General features: G+C 30.7%; 2 protein-coding genes across 3 annotated transcripts in view; one reads left to right on the top strand and one right to left on the bottom strand.

The window, feature by feature from the left end:
* Dhc93AB (Dynein heavy chain at 93AB) overlaps positions 1-6,432 on the bottom strand; it is a 38,407-nt gene extending 31,975 nt beyond the window's left edge. For both annotated transcript variants that reach the window (XM_065498392.1, XM_065498393.1), the window contains exons 1-7: positions 5,709-6,432; positions 5,497-5,649; positions 5,219-5,430; positions 4,921-5,162; positions 2,140-2,422; positions 1,811-2,076; positions 1,302-1,753 (exon numbers count right to left, since the gene is read on the bottom strand). In XM_065498392.1, the coding sequence (XP_065354464.1) occupies positions 1,302-1,753; positions 1,811-2,076; positions 2,140-2,422; positions 4,921-5,162; positions 5,219-5,430; positions 5,497-5,649; positions 5,709-6,432 (2,332 nt within the window). The remainder of the gene's footprint in view (positions 1-1,301; positions 1,754-1,810; positions 2,077-2,139; positions 2,423-4,920; positions 5,163-5,218; positions 5,431-5,496; positions 5,650-5,708) is intronic.
* Positions 6,433-20,479: 14,047 nt separating this feature from the next.
* LOC135963520 (uncharacterized) lies at positions 20,480-21,418 on the top strand. Its single transcript, XM_065515423.1, has one exon. It carries the CDS (start codon positions 20,480-20,482, stop codon positions 21,416-21,418), a length of 939 nt encoding a protein of 312 aa, XP_065371495.1.
* The last annotated feature ends 3,170 nt before the right edge of the window (positions 21,419-24,588 follow it).

Below are 24,588 nucleotides of genomic sequence, written 5' to 3'. Positions count from 1 at the left end.
CATACAAGCATGTTTTTTCAAGAACTAGCCGAGGGCTTTCCAAAAATATAAAAAACTTTGAATCGGATGTAAATAAAAAAAATTGCACGTGTTTAAAAATTGTACATGTCAAAGGTACCCTACTTTGAGCTCCCATAGCGCCGCCCCTGGATCACTTGTATGGGCTATTTTAATAACTTAAACTCAAATATTCCTTGGCTACGCCCATGTCAAATTTTATACCGATCGGATGAGCCGTTTAGAAATGCCTGATTTATTTCCAAAACATTTTGATTCTGCCCCACTGTGCACTAGAACAATATTCAGAACAATCTGGTCCAGGAGCGGATCCAAGTGTGTGGAAAGGAAATTTTCCCCCAAAACCGAAAAGTTTTAATCACCCCTATCGCGAATCAATATGTTCCCTTTTCCTTTTTTTCGTTCATCAACTTTGTTCACGTGAAAAAATTCCCCATGTTTTGGAATTTTTAGATGGAATTTTGTAAACAATAAGCAGATGTTACGAACAAAATCAACTATTGTGAATGAAAAGTTCATGGTTAATTTTATGATTTCCCTTTGAGGGAGGGAAATGGATATTTCATGGGAACAAAATTTCACGTATTATTGCAGATAGGGGTGAATATAAAAAAATAAAAATATAAAATAAATTTTACTTTATTTACCACCCCCTCCAATTGGTTGACCAGGATCCGTGTCTGCTACGGCCCTCTCTGCGAAGGAAAGGATAAATAGGGATCAATTAATGTGCACTGTATGATTGAACATAGTATTTCGGAACGTTTGGGTTTCTCAGATTATAACTATTTTAGAAGTTGTTTAGATAAGGAAGTGGGGGATTCGGTACAACACCTTATATGTGACTGTCCCGCTTTACAAAGCTTACATTTTGATACAAGTCTCCTTCATGATATGGATTGTCTAATAGTTGCGTCACTGACAAATCTAATCAAATTTGTCACAAGTACCTGATGGTTATCATGGAGACCACAACATTGTCAAAGTCGTCCATAGATTATTCTTTTTTCAGGTATATTTCACAGCAAATTTTCTAAGGGTATAACAAAGTGAAACAGGGCCTTTGTGTGAACTTGATAATTTGCTAATAACTTACGTAAACTAAACATAAAACCAAGGGAATTCGAGATATGGGAAACGGATTATTCTCACACTCTGAAAATTTTACTAAAATCGAATAGCAGCATAGGTTCTGAAGTTTGGAAATGGAGATATGAGAAACATTTATCCATTCATAATTATCTCTCAAAAACATAATTTTGTTACATTTACCACCAACTTACCTTCGGAATTCCAAACCAACTCATTGATGCCCACCTCCACCAAATCGTCGATCAACTTTATTTCCGATTCAATTAATTTCAACTCTACCGGTGAACTATTCTCTTGTATTGCATTATACCAATCGATAGTTTTCTCCAAATTCAAAGTGTACGTGCGGAAGATATCACTATTTTCCGCAAAATCCAATGCCACCTGAGGTATATCCTCAACTTCCATTTGTTTTAGATAATGAACCTCACGCAAAATACAAAATAATTCAGAACTAAAGTTGAGTATTAATAGATTTGTCGAGGGATCGCGCGTTATCAGAGACTTTTGCAAATTCGTTTCGATTTGTTCGTTCAATTTCTCCGACCATTCGCCAAAGACATACGCACGACTGGCGCCGATTTTCAACAATAAACGTTCATAACGTTTGACAATGTCCAAAGACTTTTCAGATGTAACAATGCTGGAAATAGGAGGAATAATTTAATTGTAAAAGATTTTATTTTAAAGGATCTCTTACTCATGCTGCAATGCTTGAAATTGTTTAACCGGCACGGTAATTCTTCTCTCCAGTTGGCTACACCATCTTATAAAAGCAGCAGCAGGTGGACAATTGTATTCTGGATACAATGTCAAATTGTCGGTTCTCATAAACATTTGTCGTTCATATATGTTCTCGCATACGCACAGCTCCTCATCGAGCATGCGTACAATTTCAGCATATTTTTGGGTAAATTGTTCTTTGATTTTGGGTCTCTCCAGCACACTGCCCACTATGTTAATCAGCTAAACGAATTCATAAAAATTCTATTTAAATTTAAATTTGTAAGTTTTCATTATGACTCCTACCTTGAAAATACTTTCCAAGTTGTAGCAATCATCAAATGCCTGACATAATATAGCGGCCAATTTCATATCCAACTCGAGTATACGCACTTGAAAGTTTTCAAAATCCACATCGAACTCATGATCATCGGGATCGAGTACATCATAATTCTTCGATGCGAAGGCCGTAAAGTATTGATTGAATTCAACATAAACGGCCGTGATGCGTGTACTCAGTTGGCGACCACGCAGACCACCGATCTCCACCTTCTCTAACTTCAGAAATTCAATCACTGTAAAGAAAAACCTACCAATACCACCACAATTTTATCTTAATATCTTTGTAATTTTGTATTTAAGAAAGTATAGTCGGTCAAGTCCCCCTCTCCTTATCCGAACATTACTGATTTGTGAGTAATTCGTACAAACTGGTTTTATACAAATTGTGTTGATATAATTCTCATGCAGTTTATTTTTATTTTTGCTTAAGTATACTGATATCCCATGTAAGATAGCATGAAGTCAATAGTCACTTTAGTGTCTCTTAGTAACCTATGGTGAAGTCACTTCAAAGTTTTTTTGTACTGCCCTTTATTTTACCCACCAGAAGCGTTGCCTACTTTGGACCAGCTATTAGACTGTCCGATTGTAATTAAAAAGGTTCAATTGAAACCCTGCTAGGACATGCACGTATTAAAATAACTAGTCACGTGGCTATTGAAGTAACTAGTTTCCACCCTAATTCAAATTTTGAATTTACCTCAAGAAAAATTAATATATCAAGTTTTTATGGTAAATTTTATTCCGAAAAAAAGCCGGAAGCATTTGTTCTTTAACGCTTTAATGCATATTGTTGCCAATTGTCTACATTCCAGTTCCACTTAATTTTAGACAAACATAAGCTTGATACTAATTCGGATTCTCCTTCAGCAAAATCAAATGGATTACGAAAAGTTTCAGCTAAAGAAATTCTAAATCAAACTAAAGCTAAAGGAAATATAATAAATAAATATCAACTAAATATTTAATACTTTATAGAAAAATAAAAGCAAAAATCATGCATTTAAGGGTTAAAATTTAATAAAAATGTTTATAGCCCTTCAGAAGATTTACTTGCCTTGCCTTCTCTCGACATTTCGAAAGAAATATTTAAAAAAAAAATTATTTCCCATTTTTTTTAATTGAAAACTAGCTGACTCGACAGACGTTATCCTGTCCAAGTTAAAATTCGATTTGTGAGAAGCGGTTGAAATTGTCTTGCAACAACAGAATAAATCAATGTACATATTTTGAGTTTTTATATAAGTAATACAATTTTGGTCTGAAATATGAGTGATCACAGATAGAGCTCCTTTTCTTGATTAAACGCTTGTTGGCCAAGTTATTAGCGAAATTAGATATTTTGAGTTTTTATATAAAAAATCGATTTTTTGTCAGAAATATGAGTGATCACAGATCGTGCTCCTTTTCTTGATTAAACGCTTATTGGCCAAGTTATTAGCGAATTTAGATATTTTGAGTTTTTATATAAATATCGATTTTTGTTGAAAAATATGAGTGATCACAGATCGAGCTCCTTTTCTTGATTAAACGCTTATTGGCCAAGTTATTAGGGAATTTAGATATTTTGACTTTTTATATAAAAAATCGATTTTTGTTGAGAAATATGAGTGATCACAGATCGAGCTCCTTTTCTTGATTAAACGCTTATTGGCCAAGTTATTAGCGAATTTAGATATTTTGAGTTTATATACAAAATTGATTTTTGGTCAGAAATATGAGTGATCGCAGATCGAGCTTCTTTTCTTGATTAAACGCTTATTGGCCAAGCGAATTTAGATATTTTGAGTTTTTATATAAAAAATCGATTTTTGTTGAGAAATATGAGTGATCACAGATCGAACTCCTTTTCTTGATTAAACGCTTATTGGCCAAGTTATTAGCGAATTCAGATATTTTGAGTTTTTATATAAAAAATCAATTTTTGTTTAGAAATATGAGTGACCACAGATCGAGCTCATTTTCTTAATTAAACGCTTATTGGCCAAGTTACTAACGATTTTAGATATTGTGAGTTTTTATATAAAAAATCGATTTTGTTCAAATAGATTTTTGTTGAGAAGCGCTTATTCTTGATTAAGCCAAGTTATTATGGAATTTAGATATTTTGAGTTTTTATATTGTCTTATTGGCCAATCGAATTTTGGTGTGATATATGAGTGATCATAGATCGATGTATTTTATTTCTGTAAACACTTTTTCGGACTATTGCGAACATAAAAAAAAAATTTGCCAAATCGGTCCAGTCGTCCTATTTTGCATATATCGAAAAAAATTGGGGTGTTAAATTTTTCTTTGAGTAAAAACTTAAATTGGATTACTATGGACATTGAAACAAAAAAATAGCCAAATCGGGGCAGCCGTTTTCCGATTTTGGATAAATCGTAAAAAGTGGGCGTAAAAGTGGGCGTGGTCAATTTTTCATTCCGTAAGAACCTAAGTTGGACTATGACCAACATTGTAAACAAAAATACATACATATGCAGTGATTTATAGAATTTCTCATTATAGTTTAAAACTGAAGTACCCAACATTCCAATCTGGTTACATATTTTTTTAAAATAAATAAAAGGTACCTACAATTTCTTAGAAACTTTTGAAGCTTCTTTTTAGTTAAAATCTAGGACGATATTTTTTTTTTAAAAAAGCACAGATTCTCAAAACAAAGGTTGCAATGGGTTAAGCTGTTTATTGGACCAAAAGGGTGGTGTAGGGTATAAAACTGAAGTTGCTTTAAATACTTACCACTGTATGGTGGTTAAACGTTCGAGAAAAGCATTAAAGCGTTTGAAAACTGAATTTGGATGGAAGGTCCAGTTAATCGGTGGCCTCTCTTCGGGTTCCGTAAAAAATTCCGCAATTATTTCTTTGTAATAATCAAATAAAGCTCTAAAGAATTTTAAAATGTCTATGGACAATGTCAGGCGTTGCATGGCCTCATCAATATCGCTATGGAATATGGAGGAAGGATCTAAATAACGTTTAGCCTGAGAAATAAATTGACATATACAATATTTATATTAAAAATTTTGCTAAAACTTACCTGATGAATAATCAAATTACACAGTTGTCTCAGCAATATTGTTATCTTCGATGAATGGTTATAATACCGGGAATTGCCCCATATAGTGCATACCACATGCATTAGAGGTATTAGTACGGGTTTACATTCGGAAAAATCCATTTCCTCTAATTGTTGTACACATTTCCTTAAGGGATTTATGTACATGGTGATGTCTTTAGACTCTGCCAAAGCTGAAAATGCAAACAAGAGACCTGTAGTTTAGAAAATAATTTAAAATATCTTTTTGGAATACCTACCAGTTACTACATTTTTGAATAGTGTCTGAAAGCAAGGATAATAAGCACTACATGAATGTTCTAATACCAAAGCCATGGCTCGTATACGCTCATTGCGTAATTGTTCAAAGATAAAGGAAAGATTTTTCAAACGATTATTCCAAAATATAAATTCTGAGAAATGAAAAGAAATTTATAAAGATTGTATTTTTAAAATCACTTTATTAGTTTACCTGTGTGCGGTGTGGGATTCTGGCCATTCAAAAAAGCATTTGCTGGATTCTCCTTAATAACTTCATGCACCTGCGTTGCCCATTTGATGACCACTCCCTCAATGGCACTCTTCAAATACAAATCAATTTGTAGCTGAGGATTATCACCTATTTTATTGGCGGCCTTAACAATTTTCTCCACTCCCACCGGCATTGCCAGTATAGTTTCACCACTAACTTGCCCTTTCACCTGATGCACCGTGCTTTTCAAACTGTGCACATGTTTTTGTACATCCTGAGCCACCATAAATGGCCAGGTCTTATAGTTATCCTCATTGGAAAGCAAAGGCACCAACACCTCTTCTACTAAAGCTGATAACTGATCTATGGTGCGTGTGGCTAAATCACCACAGATTATAAAGTTGCTGCACTCTTCTCTGGGTATGGGTAAGGGATGTTTCTTTATGAAATACACTCCCTTACTTTTGAGTTGTGACAGTGGGAATGTGGTGGAGGGTACTAGTTGTGCTGCTTGTGTTAGAATTATTATTAGGACAACTGGTGTAGGACGATCAAGAAATTCCTTAATGATGCCTTTGTGCTCTTCTACGGTGATGACACGTGTCCATTTTTCTGGTTTTAATTTAAGAGATTTGATGACAAAGGAGCCCATTAGCTCGAGGCGTGGATCGGGACCAGCACCAGATGCTGCAGCAGCTTCGGCACTAGTGGATGGCTGATCCATGGTGAAACTATATTAATGGAAAGTAATGAAAGTAAAATATAATTAAAGTATTATTTATTAAAGCAGATCTTGGATGATATCGACTTAGTATAACTAAATTTTTATACGGACCAAATAAAACTTTACATTTAAACATATTCAATACTCTTATTTAAAAATGTAACGGAATAATTTCATAAAATTCAAAGTTTTAATATTTAGTTCGGAAATTATGGACCAATCGCCATAACATTTTGCGTCACGATTTCCGTGTATACGAAACTTATCAAAGTTAAATTTTGACACTATTTAAATAATTATTAAAGTTTTATAGAAATTTCTTAAATTGAATTGTAAATTTCTGAAATATAATTAGAAACTTCTGAAATACAATTGTAAATCTACAATATTAAAATTTAAATAATTTTTTATGGTTAGCGATTTTCGGAAGTTGGCTTTATACAGGAGCTATGGCCAATTATGGACCAATCGCTATGAAATAGGTATTGTAATTTATTTCTATATAAAAAATTTTACGGAATGAAAAATTGACCACGCCCAATTTTACGCCCACTTTAATCGATTTATTTAAAATCGGAAAACGGCTACACCTATTTGGCTAATTTTTTGTTTAAATGTTCATAGTAATCCAATTTAAGTTTTTACTGAAAGAAAAATTGACCACGCCAATTTTTTTTCGATATATCTAAAATCACAGGACGCTTAGACCGATTTAACTAATTTTTTTTTAATGTTCGCAATAGTCCGCAAAAGTTTTTACAGAAATAAAAATTGTCCACGTCCACTAATATGTCCACTTATTAAATACATCTGGAAAACACATCGATCTGTGATCACTCATATTTCAGCCCAAAATTCGATTACTTATATAAAAACACACAATATCTTAAACCATTAATAATTGGCTAATATGCGTTCAATCAAGAAAAGGAGCTCGATCTGCGATCACTCATATTTCTGAGCAAAAATTTATTTTTCATATAAAAACTTACAATATCTAAGTTCGCTAATAACTTGGCCAATAAGCGTTTAATCAAGAAAAGGAGCTCGATCTGTGATCACTCATATTTCTGAACAAAAATCGATTTTTGTATATAAAAACTCAAAATATCTAAAATCGTTAGTAACTTGGCCAATAAGCATTTAATCAAGAAAAGGAGGTCAATCTGTGATCACTCATATTTCTGAACAAAAATTAATTTTTTATATAAAAACTCAAAATATATAAATTCGCTAATAACTTGGCCAATAAGCGTTTAATTAAGAAAAGGAGCTTGATCTGTGATCACTTATATTTCTGACAAAAGATCGATTTTTTATATAAAAACTCAAAATATCTAAATTCGCTAATAACTTGGCCAATAATCGTTTAATCAAGAAAAGGAGCTCGATCTATGATCACTTATATTTCCTGAAAAAAATGATTAAACGAGAAAACGATATAAAAACTCACATTTTCTAATCGCTAATAACTTGGCCAATAAGCAAAAGGAGCTCGATCTGTTATCACTCATATTTCTGAACAAAAATCGATTTTCTATATAAAAACTCAAAATATCTAAAATCATTAGTAACTTGGCCAATAAGCGTTTAATCAAGAAAAGGAGCTCGATCTGTGATCACTCATATTTCTGAACAAAAATTAATTTAAAAAAAAAAACTCAAAATATGTAAATTCGCTAATAACTTGGCCAATAAGCGTTTAATCAAAGAAAGGAGCTCGATTTGTGATCACTCATATTTCTGACAAAATATTGCTCATATTTCTGACAAAAAATTTCACATCAAAATTTGGTGAAATTCTACTTCCACAAAGTGGGTCAAAAGATCAATTGAAATATTACTTTTGTTCTAGATGTCTACTAACATAAAAATTTTAAACTCAATTATTTCGAAATGGCAAAAAAATTATACACTATTGTTTTATTAAGGGGACGATATGACAAAAAAACTCATATTTCGGGAGGATATTTGTATTGGGGCTAAGTGAAATGGACCGATTGCAGCTTTAATAGTACTTCGTACGTACCGAAAAAAGTTTATGTAAAATTGTCTATAAAGGAAAATAATACAATCGATAGCTAAATAAGTATCAATTTACTTAGCTGTTGTATTTATTTAACATAAATACAGGCAACCCTCCTAAGTCATGGTGTCCTAAATATTATATCGATTTATCTTTCCCTATATCAAACCAACAAGCTTTAATTCAAACGTTGAACAGTGGTGGAATTCCAAAAAAAATTAAATAAATCTGTAATTTCTATACGGATAATCCGATTTTAAGAGGAGTTGAACTTTGACTTTAAACATCAGGCGTGGCGGAGCCTCGAGGCCTAAAAGTAGGATACCTCGGGTATATGAACAATTCAAAATCTCCCTGAAGATTCATTCAAAAGAAGGGAAATTGGGTATCATACGAATTAAAGCCAAGAGACCTTGAAAAAAGATGGGAAAAGGTCATAGCTAACATGAAGATTGCACCATACGAATTGAAGCCGATATACATATCGTGAAACACGATTTTGCATGCCCGAAATGATGCTTAAAGGCTATAAAAGAAAATCATGTTGTACCGAATCAATACTTGTAATGAAAAATGTATACATTACGATAACCAGTAGTGAGCAGATCGTTTGTGAAGCCCTGTCAATCAGCCGAATCGACACCAATGCCAAATATCCATGGCACTAAGGTAATTTACTGATTCGTTTGAAGCGAGCATTGGCCAAAAACGCCGGCGCACGGTGGCTCATATCTCAATATCATCGGCCAAAAGTCCAACATTTTGTTAACTCCGATTTCAAAAATTTTAATGCCATTCAACAGTAAACACATTGCAACTAAGGTAGCCAAAAAATTATATAAAAATATTGCCAATTGTGTGCGTGGTATACTGTTAAAGTCAAATATTTTATGTCATTTTATAAAAAATGTGATTTTTGTAAATTTGATCAGAAGTAAAATATCATTACTCGCAACCTATTATCGATAATTGGATGATTTTTTTGTTGTTATGTTGGTAGGATAATAGCATTTAAGAACTGGTATAATTTGTCACTGTACCGTTTATACCTGATGTGTTATTAATTTTTTTCTCAGGTGCTATATTTTAGTCATATTAGAATTTCAGTGGAATAAATGTGCTTAGGGTCAAAAGGAGTTAAACTAATTTTACTATCAGGAGAAAGTCCAAAGTGTCCTCTTTAAGCCTATATATACTTTTGACCTGTTTTAAGCTGTTTGTTGAACACTTTTTTCATTTGAATGAAATTACTCCCAAATTTGTTTCTATTTTTATTTTAGTACAAGTACAAGTCGCAATTTTGAAGATATTTCGATCTAATTTGGTACATATTATTTTTTCGGCCCGAGGACGAAGCCTATTGAAAATGACTGAATTCGATCCATTATTTCACCTAGCACCCATACAAATGTTCTCCCGAAATTATACTTAATCGGTCGTAAATGGTTAATTTATATATGTATCTACACAGATTTAGCTCCAAATAAATTTTATATAAACGTAATTAATGTCATATAATTTTATGATGATCGGTCCATAATTAGTCATAGCTCCCATACAAGGCCTGCTTCCAAAAATCACTTTAACGAGCATAAATCTCTTAAAAATTTTGGTATAAACACAAATTCCACAGAAATGAATTTCATATAGACATAAATCACACGACCTAATTTAATGGCGATCGGTCCATAATTAGTCATATAAGACCCGCTTCCGAAAATCACTTAAACGAGCATAAATCTCTTAATAATGTTGGTATAAACAAAATCATTCTCGAAAATAAATTATAGTGTAGTGTACTATATGGTCGAGCTTGGCCGAACATACTTCCTTACATGTTTTTATCTACTGATAACTTTTTTAATAAGTATAGCTGATTCAAAAAACAAAAAAATTGTATTTTCATACTAAATGCTATACAAAAATTAAAAGTTCAACTTTAACCTTAAATTGCTCAACAACTGCTGAACCGATTTTAATGAAATTAAAACTGGAGAAAAATTCAACAAGTTATCTGACCATCAAAAAATTTCTAAAATATCTCCATCGGTTCAAAAGTTACAGAGTTTTGGCCGATGAAAAACGATGATGAGCCACTGTGCGGCGGACGAAAAATTGTTTATTCATTGTTGATTCTTCCTTCTTGGCTTTGGATTAGGTCTGCAGTACATCGAGTGTGGCCACGGTTATCTAATATGTTGTGAATTTCAAGTTTTTTTAAAATATTTTTTTACATTTTTCTCAGTTTTTACAATGGCCACGTTTAGATCTTTGTGTATATTCGCGTTTTTCGGCCACATATTACAATACCTGTTAAAAGGTATTTATAATAAAGTGATTGGGAAGTTTTGCCTCAATAGACCGTGTCCTGTCAGACTACTATTTGTTTCGATCGATGCAGAACGCTTATTTTGGAACAGAGCATCCGATATTTGCTTGATTCTTGGCCTAAAAAGATGAGCAGTTCTTTTGGCTACAGTTTATTTCCATTCGGATTATTTTTACTCCAACCAGATTCATGAAAAGTCAGCATACTTTGAAATCTACTCTACAATAGATCTGCATTGTATCTTCGGCATACGATTGGGCTATTTTCCGACACGCAAATCCAAATTTTCTGTATAGACCCAACCATACATTAGTCCCGGTTCACACTGTGAAACATTTGCTGCAAAACATTTTTAAATTCTCCTTTGAAACTACATTCGTGTCCACACAGTAAAGTTTTTGCTTTTCAGTTTTTGACATTTCTGTACAGAACGAATATGAACGAATAAATCTGGATGACATACTCAACAAAAACTTCATGTACATGAAACAGAGTACCCTTTTCCATTCCTCTTTCATCAACAAACTGAAATGTTTTGCAGCAAATGTTTCACAGTATGGATGGGGACTTAGCGAAAATAATTTTAGGTTCTGGAGACATTTTTCAAATTGTTAGTAAATTTATGAGGCTATATCTGGGATACTAAGTAGTTCTGTATATAGAAAACATGTAAGCATGTATATCAAATAAATCGTATTGCAAGGTATTAGAACTACCGTGTATAAACAGGGATACTTGTATCTAGATTTCTCTACATAATATCACTAAAACATGTTAAAAATTTTAAATAAATTTCACAATACATCTTATTTTTTACAAAAATCTAAATTTTCCAATTAAATTTTAGTAAAAATTTACAATTATTTCTAAACTTTTTCTAAATTTAAACACTTTTCTTGAAGGTTACCCAAATTACATGAATTTTTTAGGTATTATAACACTTTATTTTAAACAATTTCAATAAATTTCCATTCAATTCTTTAATAATTAATAATTTTTAATAAAAATTCTTTGAAATTTCCTTAATTTTTCTCAATTTTTCAAGATTTTTCACAATTTTTCATAGATTTTTCCTTATCATTACATAATTTCAAATAATAGATGTAGATAATTTCTTACTTTTTTGCTGTATAAAAGTCACCTTACAATGCAATTGTTTTCCGTTTCCGTTGGCTTTTAATATTAAACTATTGTCACGAAAAGCTAAAACAGCTCTGTGCCATGATAGAAAATGTAAAGCAAACATGTTGTGTTATTTTACAGTTTGTCTTTCACCCCAGACAACAAAATATTTTATCGATGACACTCTTGGTAGAGACAAATTTCAACAACACAACACGCAACATGTATGAAATATATAGAAGGATATATCCTTTTTTTTGTTAATAAAACACATGGAAATGTGGAAAAATAAACAATGAACTGTGAGTTTATTGCAAAAGAGGAATTTATTTATTTTGCCAGGCAACGGCAACTCTAAACTGTTTTGGAATTTAAATGGAGGAAGGAAGGAAATGTATGGTTGTTTGTTATGCTTAAACTGTTGGTATTTTAACTAGATTTTGATCCTTTGGCATACCTTTACTACAAATACTTAGAAATTTAACAAGCTAAAGAAATTTATTTAGTTCGATTTCAAATGTTTTGCGTGTTGAGTTGCAATTACTTTTAAAATTTTCAATGTGTTGTTTGGTTGGCTTAGTGCGATTATGATTAGACGCAAATAATTTGCAAAAGTAAAAGTGTTTGAAAACTGTTTAATATCTTAATTGAATTAGATGAACAGTTGGCAAAGTTTTGCACAAAAACTTGTTGATATTCAATTAGAATAAAAGTTTATCATGAACTTTAGACTGGATGTAGATTTAAATATAGGATAAGGTTTTAATGTGCAATTTAATGTAGCTAAATTAACTTGTTTATTAAAAATTATAAATATAGAAATCTGAAATTGAGAATTATAAATGTAACATAATCTAGACTGCCTATATGACAATATGATCCAATTGATATTGAATTCCACATAGGCCGCATTAGAGGAGCATTAGAGTTTAAGTTATAACGATGGACCTCACAGACCCCCTAGAACGGTGCTCATCAAGAGTAACGTTACTTAGTGACTGACTGAATCAACATTGCTCAGCCAAAACGACAAAATGTAGACATGAAATTTGGACTATACTTTTGCCTTTCCCTATACACTACTATCCACTAAGAAGAGATTTTTGGAAATTCGAAGGTTTAGGGCGTAAAAACAGGTAAATTCGGCAACCTATATAACACTATTCCAAAAACTTACAAGGTCCAACCAATAAATTTTGATAAAGGAGACAAAAAGATAGAAACGTGTATCGGCGTTTTGAAAGTTTACATCTGAATTTCAGTTGAGGGGGGTTAAAGCTTCCCCACTCTGGCCCATTCTTATTGTTAATCGGCATAAGAAACCATGTGATTCTTACATTTTAGATATAAAATGTGTTCAGCATATTTATGTAAAATGTTACGGAGAACATTTTTGTAGAATATGTTAACCCTCTAAATCCTCAAGGCATGGGTCTTTTTTGTCCTTCTTTTAAAAAAGAGCAAAAAACACCATTAAAACAGGGATTTAAGGGATTAAAATGTTCCGCAAAAATATTGTCCGTGAAATTTTACTATAAGTCCCTGAATACACCAAAACGGAAAATTCAACCAGAAAGTCAGAAATAAGACACAACAAAAGAGAGCTTAGGTATAATTTCGCATTAATTAAGAATTTTATTTTAAAGTACCCCAAAAATTTGGCATGAAAAAAATATAGTACAAATTTAACTAAAAATCACTAATATCTCTATTATTTTACCTTGTAATTCTGTTTGTGTTGTACAGGGTAATCAAATATAATGTACCTTATATCTTCTAAAACAAAATTTGAAATGCATTTTTATCTACTAAAAATAAAACGGACCAAATATAAAATCATATTCTTTACTTATTAAAACAAATAACACTTATAAGTAGTTTTTTTTTTTTGTTCATTTCAATGGGGACAAAGAAGTACCAAAAAGGGTTAAAAACGCAAAATTATTTGGAATTCGGTGGTGAGTGCGAATATAAAACCAATCCAAATCAATCTGTGATCACTCATATTTTAATCCAAAAACAGACTTTTATTTTAAAAAACTCAAATATTTTAAAATAAGCTCAATCTGTGATCACTCTTATTTTATAGCAAAAATCGATTTTTAGTATGAAAAATCTCAAATATTTTTAATCGTTAATAACTTCGTAAATGCTGCGATTTTAGAGAATATTTTTTTTTTTTTTTTATTTATATATTTTTATTTGCGATCTATTTTCAAAGAAACATTAAGCAAATATTTTAAAAATTTAACAATTAACTTAACTTATTGAGGTCCAGTGAACTCAATAAACAAAAATATACAGTTATATATAAATTTATTATTTTATAAATAAATTATAATATTTTCTATTTTCTAAAAGGGAGATCAAGTACGTGATATCTTTTAAGTCTTTTTATTTCATCGCTATCATTTAAAAGATTAATGGCTAAAATATTAGAATGGTTGCTAAGTCTATGAAGATATCTGTCGCTGAATTTATTTATTTCTTCTTTGATAGTTGGTATACCAAGATCACGGTGTATATTTCCATTGTTCATAAACCATTTTAGAGAATATAAACGCAATCTGTGATCACTTATATTTTATAACTATAATCCATTTTTTGTATAAAAAAAAACTAAAATATCGTTAAAACCTTTGTAAATACTTTGAATTTAGGGAAAATAAGCCCAATCTATGATCACTCATATTTTAAATAAAAAAAAATCGATTTTTAATTAAAAAATCTCAAATATTTTAAATCGTTAATAACTTTGTAAATACGAGATTTTGGAAAAATTAAGCCTAATCTGCGATCACTCATATTTTTTCGAGTGTAAAGGCCTCAAGTGGGCGTCCTGGACGTTCGTCATCTTCCGTGCTTGTACGGAATTCAGTAAACCACTTTCTTACCATTGAAATTGATGATGCAAAGTTATCAAGATCAGCCTTTATTTCTGCCGATTTCGATTTTTCATGATTTTTTTAAAACAAAAAAATTTGATATTTTCACATAAAAAATATATTTTTTGATTCAATTTGTTATTATAACTCCGAAATTACTGAGCCGATTAAAAAGCAATATATATGTGAAAACTTGTACATAACATGGGGAAAATGTTTTAAAAAATTCTATCAATCGAAAGAAGAACATTAACTACTTAATTTTATGTATATTTCATCATGTAGAATGAATGGTCCACATGATGTTTCTAAAGCCAATAAATAGAAAGCGTTTTCAAAAGAGCTCCCAAGACTTCCGGTAGGAAAGCAGCCCGGTTAGCTCAGTACTCGGACTATTTGTTAAACAAAAAGTTAAAGCCAATGCAGGTTTAAAAACTTACAAGGCTCAAAAAATTCCTGCCAATGCAGACTTACAAGGCTGAAAAGAACTCAGCTAAAAATTTAGAGGCCAAAGACAGAGCACGGAAATTGAAGTCAAATTTTATAAAAAAAAATATACCTGCAGCATATGGATGACGGGTCATCCGGGGTAATATGTTTATGTTGGTAATGCTCGAGGGAATGATGTAGAAAAGTTTAGGACCCAAAAGCAGAAAAGTTCCCATAAACTTATTGTTCACTTATTTTTGGCCTGATTTTGGCATCCTGTCACTATGATAAGCAAGGTCTTAAGTGGTACAAGAACAATAATATAGTATTTGTACCAAGAGAGGCAAATCCTCCAAACTGTATAGATTTAAGGCCAGTGGAGAGATACTGGGCTCTTGTTAAAGAGAATTGAAGAGCTCAAAAGAGGTGCCCAAAAGTGTGGTAGATTTTAAACGGAGATGGACTACCTGTACGAAAAAATGGAAAACTATTGATTAGAACTATAAAAATAATATTTTTTGTAAATTTTAATAATAATTTCAATCAAATAAAATAAAATCAAAACTGTAAGTTTAGTGGTTTCATTTTTATTAACACATACATATATACATATATGTATGTTAAGATTTTTTCGATCTCAGTCCTTATTTCGTACGGAAAAAGCGCACATAATGTTATATTCTTAAAAGCTACCAAAAAACGATTTTAAATAAGTAAATATCATAGTTTTACTTTAACTGATGTAGCGAAGCCAACCAGATTTGGTAGTAATTCATAAATGTTTACCTATTTGCCGATTGTTTGTTTTTATAACTAGTAATTCAACAAGTTCATAAACGTTTTAAACAAATAATGACAGCTTTTCTAGTTTACCGCAATTTGTTTCGTTTAACAAATCTAGCACTTTTAATTCAAGTTTGTTTATAATCAAAAAGCAACTGGTATTTGTTTACAAACAGAATTGAAATGTTTATTTTTATTATAAACATGTTGCTTAGCTACCTCATGGTTAATCAACAAGTTGTATTATTTAACAAACATTGCTCTATGTTGCTAAGCAGCTTTAATGTTTTTAAATAAGTGACTTTGAACTTGAAATTTTTTTTGTTGCATTGTTTTGGTATGTAAATGCTCATTTATTTTTGTGTTAAATATTATGAACACCGTATAAAATTAGTTAAAAAAAAAATAATCACTAAACAAACACTTCGTGACATGCAAATGATCAATTAAATGTTATTCACCTTTTTAGTTTGATTCAAACGAAATCAAACACGCGAAGAATAACATTTTTATTTATAGAAATTATAGTCAAAATAAATAAATGAATGAATAAATAGTAGAGCAACAAGTTGTATCTGTTGCAATGTAATAACAAATAAAGAGTTTTTTGGTTAAATTTTGTAAATGTGAAAACAAATTCTAGTTAAATGAAAATTTCAGTGAAAAATAGCCAACAAATTTCCCGCTGATGTTTCCATGTTACTTTAATACACATATTTATATATAAAATAAATGAAATTCTTCTTAATCATTCATTAGCAGAGTATTTCCAAAAAGAAAATGGAAATAAATAGACAGATTTATAACATTCATCAACATTCATGTAACTGAATTGTTTAGAAAATGGGTTTGTGTTTAACTTGACAACTCATTCAGGCTGTTCTTCAAAATGTACTGAAAATACCAGTGACCATTATAATATTCTCTGAGGGATAATAATGGGTTAGGGTGATCGATTCTTTGACATTTTTTAGAAACCGATTTTCGTTTTCTTCGAAAAATTGTAATTTAATATAAACCGGTTTCGGTTTCGGTAATAATATAATAACCGGTTAACCAGTTTTTTGGAAAAATATAAAAACGCCTAGAAATAAGAAGAAAAAAAGTTTTATTTATTAAAATCATAGTGATTAAAACAATTTTGATTACTTCTTTTATCCTTCACAAGGTCTTCGGTTCAAATTTGACCCATTTTGAAATTAATATTTAATTTTTTCTGAAAGTGAGTGAGTGGTTGATAATTTATGAATTTTATTTCATTTTAAATGCCAACAACTATGTTAGGTTTTTAGAAAAACATATTGGCAAACAAATATCTATAAACTAGTTTGGACTTAAAGGTCTTTTGTTACGTACCATTAAGTTACATTTTTTCAGAGCTTTGGTAACACTACAATATGTCTCTTCATCATACTTGCGGAACTACTGTTTTTCTTATCCTTCATAAGGTCTTCGGGTAAAATGTTACTCATTTTGAAATTAAAAACGTACTCCTTTTTTTAAAAAAGTAGTATTTCTACTCCTTTTTTTAAAAAAGTAGTATTTGTACTCCTATTTTTAAAAAAAGTAGTATTTCTACTCCTTTTTTTAAAATAGTATTTCGACTCCTTTTTTTTAAAAAAAAAAGTAGTATTTCATTCTTGGTAGAAGCAGGGATGTTAACTTTGACGAAGATTTATGTATACTCTATTCTCCAGCCATCTCATTATTCATATATCAGGATGACTCTCGAATCTCTGAAATTTGTTTAGGCTTAGATTCTGACAATTAAGGAAGTTGAGCTCTGGCTTTGACACCCAACTACCGTGAATGTCTATATTGTTCATGTCCATGAAAAAAGCTCTGGAATGACGGTCATCAGTTGAACATCAGAATCCAAACTACAAACAATATTGTGCTGTCCAATCAAACCTTTTGAACTATCCTGCACGAATCAGATTAAGATCAATCTTGACGACAAAGTCGATAAAGCCCAGAGTTAAATCCCCACTTATTACTTTGGATTTATGGACTAAGTAGAAGTAAAAGGGTCTTTCTATAAGGACTTCCGAACTTTGAGAGTTGATAGCGGCCATATTATTTAAGCTACATCTGTCATTTATTCAGTTTGTTTTGCCAAATCACCATGGACGGATATAAGGTTCAACAACACGTGCAAATGATAAATTTTTTTTATCAAAATGGATATTGAGTCCGCGCTCTTTGCTTATTTTAAGGCGAGGCCAATTTTTGCATGAATAGGTACGTCAACAAACAATATTGTCGAATTTGAGACGATACCAATCCACATGAGATCCAAGAGAATCCAATGCATCCTGGAAAAGTCACTGTTTGTTGGGGATTTTGGACTGGAGTCCATATCGGTCCATATTTCTTTGAGAGCAAAGTTGAACAGGCCATCACCGTCAACGGCGAGTACAATAGGTACTCGTCCATTGGATCAATTAGTTAGAAATAGCAGTATTATTTAAAAAATATTTTGATTCTGCCCTACAGTGAGTTGAACCACTTACTGTTCCATTGCTCTTCTCCCACAAAGACTAATTTGGTATTTTTGAGGCCCTGATAGTGTTTTGTTTGTTTTTCAATCGGATCAGCCAGATCATTCAGAAATGGCAGATTTATTTCTAATATATTTTAATTCCAATCACACTGGGAGTTGTACTGATTGTCTTTTTATGTCTGTTTTATTAAAAAATTCAGATTAATTCTGTAGCTTTTCTCACAGTTTTCTGTTTAACAAAACATAAACTTGAAACTTCAGCGAAAACTTATTTATATTAAAGTTAGAGAATATTGAATATTTGAAAAACAACTAAACATTTTTTCATCAATTTTTAAATGTTTTTAACCCTTAAATGCAATTGTCTACATTCCAGTTCCACTTGATACTAATTCAGATTCTCTTTCAGCAAAATCAAAACTAAAGCTATGTATATGAAAAACAAGTAAGAGAGCTATATTCGTCAGTGCCGAATCTTATATAAATACCCCTTCACCAAATTATATTTCAAAATAAAAATTTTAAATATTTTTAGGTAAACAAAATTTATTTTTTTCCTAGTTGTTTTTTCATCTTTTGGAATTTTTTTTTTTGAAATTCAAAAAAAATATTTTTTATATTTAAAAATTTTTTTTTTAAATTACTTAGTAATCCACATATAGGTCAAAAAATAGGTCAAAAAGTCGAGGTTGTCCTGTTTTTTCCTTATATCTCAGCCATTTGTGGACCGATTTTCTTGATTTTAAATAGCAACCGAGCCGGAAGAATTCCGGAGATATTGATGTATGTAAGTTATTTGGGGGCTTCGGAAAGTTGACAGACAGACAGACGGACATGGCTTAATCTACTCCGCTATCTATAAGGAACCAGAATATGTATACTTTTCTTAAACCGTTTCAATTCAAATATTTGTCACATATTGAACTGGTTTCAATTATTTCATAATTAAATCAAGATTCATTTGCTCAAAAACAAAATTTCTTGATATTTTCTATTGAATTTTGAATTTTGAATTTGATTATTTTGACAATTGAATATACAATTTTCGTTATTGGTTGAATTTCAAATACAAAAATTATTGAATAGATAATTTTCGTAATTGAAACACAAAAAATAACAAAAATGTGTTTTCAATTACGAAAATTATCTATTCAATAATTTTTGTATTTGAAATTCAACCAATAACGAAAATTGTATATTCAATTGTCAAAATAATCAAATTCAAAACTCAAAATTCAATGGAAAATATCAAGAAATTTTGTTTTTGAACAAATGAATACTTCATTTAATTATGAAATAATTGAAACCAGTTCAATATGTGACAAATATTTGAATTGAAACGGTTTAAGAAATAGTTTTTTCTGTGGAAGGTGAAGTGTATAATAATAAATAAAAATCAAATAAATATTTGATACTTTATGGAAAAATTAATGTAAAAATCATGCATTTAAGGGTTAAGGCCTTGGTATTAGGTGTGATTGAACTTGACAATCTGCCAAACTTTCCTTTAAAATAAACAGACAGATTGCATAAATTTTAATTAATCAACTATTTAATAAGACAGGTTTAAATATTACTCTACTTGTAACCAAATTTCTTATCTGTGATTTAATGCGTTCAATATTCAAATTAATACATCTTAAAATTCAACGTGTTATTAACACACTTTAGTTGCAACATTTTTTTTAAACATTAATAACATCCAATATAAAATCAATGGCAATATTTTTCATTAAAACTTGAATTTCTTATATAAGTTTAACTTTAAATTTTAGCATCTTAATGCAATTGGTTTTCTTTTTTTGCTCAAAACCACAAATCATTACGATTATGTAATAGTGCGATCAAGAAAATCACTCAAGCATTATTTCCACAACTGCTTTCACGAACGCCAACGAAAAAGTCTATAATAAAATCGCTTACATTCATGGAAACTTTTCAAGTTCACTTATAGATTTCCTACGATTAACATGTACAGCAAAACACCAAACACCTTGATTGTTATAATAATTTTATTGGATTTTATAATACAAGCCATCATTGTGGAAAGAAATTTACATTCCTACTACCGGCTGCCCACCACTACGGTTAAAACATCCAACGACAGTGAGGAATACTATATTTTACAATGTCCTTTCAAGTCTTCGCTTAATATACCAAAACCCCAGGATATGCCCATATGCGTAATTGTGGGCAGACACAGTGATGATGAGGACAAACAAAAGGAGCTGGTGAAAGCAAAACCTCGTACAACTCTCAACACTCAAGTGGATTATCGTTATCTAAAGCCACCGAAATTAGTGAAATTAGTGAAAATAAAACATGGTAAACCTTATACCATGTTTCTGAAACCGATTGCCAAGAAAGAATTTACCTACAAAAGACCTAAAACCGAGATTAAGGAACAATACTCAGCCACCAATATAAAACTATATCTACCCAACCACAAAATGTTATTAAATCAATCGACTGTCTTGTATCCCGTACCTTTGGTGCAAAAACTCTTAACAAACGATTCAATGGCTTTGAGTTCCATCAATGAGCCCCAGAAACTAACGCAAACCCTTAAGCCACCAACTGATTTGGAAGCAGATTTTGTGGATGATCCTTTAGATGAGGACGACACTCAGGCCTCAAGTCCTCTAAAATATTTAGCAGTTCCAGATGTTTTAAAGCAATTACAATCAACACAACAACTGCCTCGTCCTACGGCCACAAATCGTTCTGTATATCAAGCAGAAAAGTTTTTTGCCGATTTGAAAGATTCGAAAAAAGGTTTTCGCACCAAGGGCTATCAGAATATGTATCATCGTGATGAGATCTATCAGGATCACATATTTTACGATGATCTTCAGCAGATGGGAAATTACCGGATCAAACAGAAGTTGCAGCAACCACAACAACCCTGAAAAGTGTCTGATGTCGTATAATAATTAAATAACTATTAAATTTAATAAAAGTGCTTTATTGTTAAATCCACTCCGCTAGCTATAACGATCCAGAAAGACGAAAAATATTACTCGATTCCCCGAATACAGTGCAGATTAGCTAAATATTTCAGATTTATATTGTTTATATCTATTAATTTTCATTGTGAAATTTTGAGAATCATAACAAAATATAATTTCTGAAACTAATATTATATGGGCAATTCCATATCATCGTACGTGACATTTGTACGCCATAGAGTGGAATAATAGATTTTGTAAAAATAAGAGTATCTGAAAAATAATTTGGTCTTTATGTTCCATTCAGAGGGTACTATATTTTAAAATAATAAAAAGTTCTTTCGAAACATTGCTGTCCAAAATATCGAGCGAAATAATGGTATATCGTACGTGACATAAAACAAACGTAATTTTGAGGTAAATGTAGAAATATGCTAAAATTTTACACTAAACGAAATATTTTTCCTTTATAATCCCTCATATTTAAATAAAAACAATCATTGGATGATTTTATAATAAATAACATTTAATAACGTACGTGACAGATTTTTCTCTTATAATAAAACAATATATATTCTGTAAATATACATATGTGTACAAAAACTAAAAAAATTAATAGAAAATATAAATTTCAATAAACAATTTTATAATAGCAAATAAACAGAGTCAAATTCATTTCATACTATATGCTAATTGGGAGCTTAGTTTTAACCGAAATTTTAGCCTAAAATACGCCAATTAAATTAAAAAATTAAATATAGTCAGTTTAAACTAGAGTTTCCAAAAAACCGAAGAATTTCAAAAGTTACGGTTTTAAAAAATTTAAAACCGATCGGTTTCGGTCGGTTTTGTGATAATTTATTAAATATCAAGTGTTATAGAAATAAAATCAGTTAATAAAATAGGAAAAGCTAACAAATTTAAAATTCAAACTTGACGGGTGTACAAGAGGATAAGGAAAATTGGTACATTTTCTTTTTATTGTACGTTTTTATACCCTTCACCATGAGTGTCAAGGGTATATATAAGTTTGTCATTCCGTTTGTAATTTCTACATTTTTTATTTGCGACCCCACAATGTATATATATTCTGAATCGTTATAGATAGCGTGTTGAAATCAACTTTCTGAAGCCCCCAAATAACTTACATACACGAATGATACATCAATATCTTCCGGCTCGGTTGCTATTTAAAATCTAGAAAATCGGTCCACAAATGGCTGAGATATAAGGAAAAAACCAGGACAACCTCGATTTTTGACCTATTTTTGACCCATATATGTATTACTAAATCATTAATATAGACAATATGGATATCTAATGATAGATATTTCAAAGACCTGTGCAACGACGTATATAAGACCATAGTAAGTTGGACCTACAATGGGTCAAAATCGGAAAAAATATTTTTTAACCCGAATTTTTTTTTTCACCAAAATGTTTTTTCACTAAAAAATTAAAAATTAAAAAAAAAAATTTTAAAATTAAAAAAAAAATTTTAAAAAACAACTGGAAAAAAAATTAAATTTTGTTTACCTAAACATATTTCAAATTTTTATTTTAAAGTATATTTTGGTGAAGTATATAAAATTCGGCACAGCCGAATAGCTCTCTTACTTATTAATATATTAAATTAGTTAGCTTATATACATTAAAGTTTCTCAATAAAGAAATAATCAAGAATAGGGAGCTCAATGGTATTATGATACCAAAAAAGGAGAACTAAACCAAACTAAGGAGTACTTTTTCGTTCTTCAAAATGGTACTTTTTGAATTTTCTATCATATTTAACCTATAATCAATAAATTACTTTGATTTTAAACTTGATGGGGGTTCAATTGGGGAAAATTGGTACTTTATCTTCTAATTGAACTTTTAATTATATTAAATTATAGTTGGCAATATTACTATTTCTTTCTTGTAATAGTACTTTTGGAATATTTTATAATAATAAACCTAAAAATTAGACACATATGATTCTGAATGAGTTAGAATTCGCCAAAGGTGATTTAAGTAGTACATTTATTTTGCATTTTTATTAATAATGGGCTCAGAAATATGAAATTAGGCACTCATGATGCTGAGTGGGAGTACAAAATGTGGGTCTTTATGGTACTTTTTTAATTCTAATAGTACGTTTCGAATGAGCTAGAATCCACATTACATTGAACCAATAAACTTGAAACTAGATACATGTTATCCTGAATTAATATTAATTCCCAAATAATATTTTAATATTTTAGTAATAATTTAGAGTTTTCTCCTATTCAAATCATCTTGAAAAAAAAGTTTCAAGGGTTTTTGGGTTTTCAGTCGTGGTAGTCATTCTCGTGGAATTGCCCATATACAGTGGGGAGCTCAAATGAGTACATGTTTCTATTTTGTGCACTTCTTATGGAATAAAAATAAAACTAATAAAGCAAATCCAAAAATTGTTTCTGTCATTTATTTTATGTCCAATATGTAACAAAATTAATTACAATTCAAAACAAAAAACATCCAGTTATAAATAAAAAAACAGACAAAACTAAAATAACTCGCATGTACTCAATTTTGCACCCCACAATAATTTTAGGGAAGAATTGCATTTTTTAAAAAAAATTTCAAAATCCTTTATTACGTAAATAAAATTGTACACGCATTGGAATATTTTCTATAAATTTTTCATTAACTTTTTTTGGAATACTCTCTCTCTCGTGCTCAATCCGCTGTTAAAGCTCGTACAAATTGGTAGGAGTTAATAGGTATTGTTTCAACCGCCAATTCACGATTTACTAAAAATTTTCAATAGGATTGAACTCAAGACATTGAGCTGATAACTGCATTAATAAGAAATTTTTCTAGGAACACCATTCTTTACGATTTTTGACGTGTGCATTGGGTCACCATCCTATGGAAAAATTACTTCTTCTGCAGGATTTCCTCTTTTATATACAAAAACGTGATGATGAGACTACAAAATCGGTATGGTGAGTCTGCAAAATACGCAGATGGTTTTCTTTTCCCATTATTTCATTGATTCTTTGCATTGGTCCAAGGTGGCACCATATAAAGCAACCCCATATCATTACCGTGTTTTACTGTTTCCTTACTGTGTCACCAATTTTGTAAAAATCGGCGAAATAATGAGT

Source organism: Calliphora vicina, chromosome 1 (genome assembly GCF_958450345.1).
Source record: "Calliphora vicina chromosome 1, idCalVici1.1, whole genome shotgun sequence".
Lineage (NCBI taxonomy): Eukaryota > Metazoa > Arthropoda > Insecta > Diptera > Calliphoridae > Calliphora > Calliphora vicina.
Note: the sequence above shows the minus strand (reverse complement) of the source record. Positions and strands in the feature narration are given on the sequence as shown.

What these genes read in the sequence shown, in the direction of transcription:
- LOC135963520 (XM_065515423.1), top strand. Translation starts at nt 20,480, where the DNA reads ATGTACAGCAAAACACCAAACACCTTGATTGTTATAATAATTTTATTG.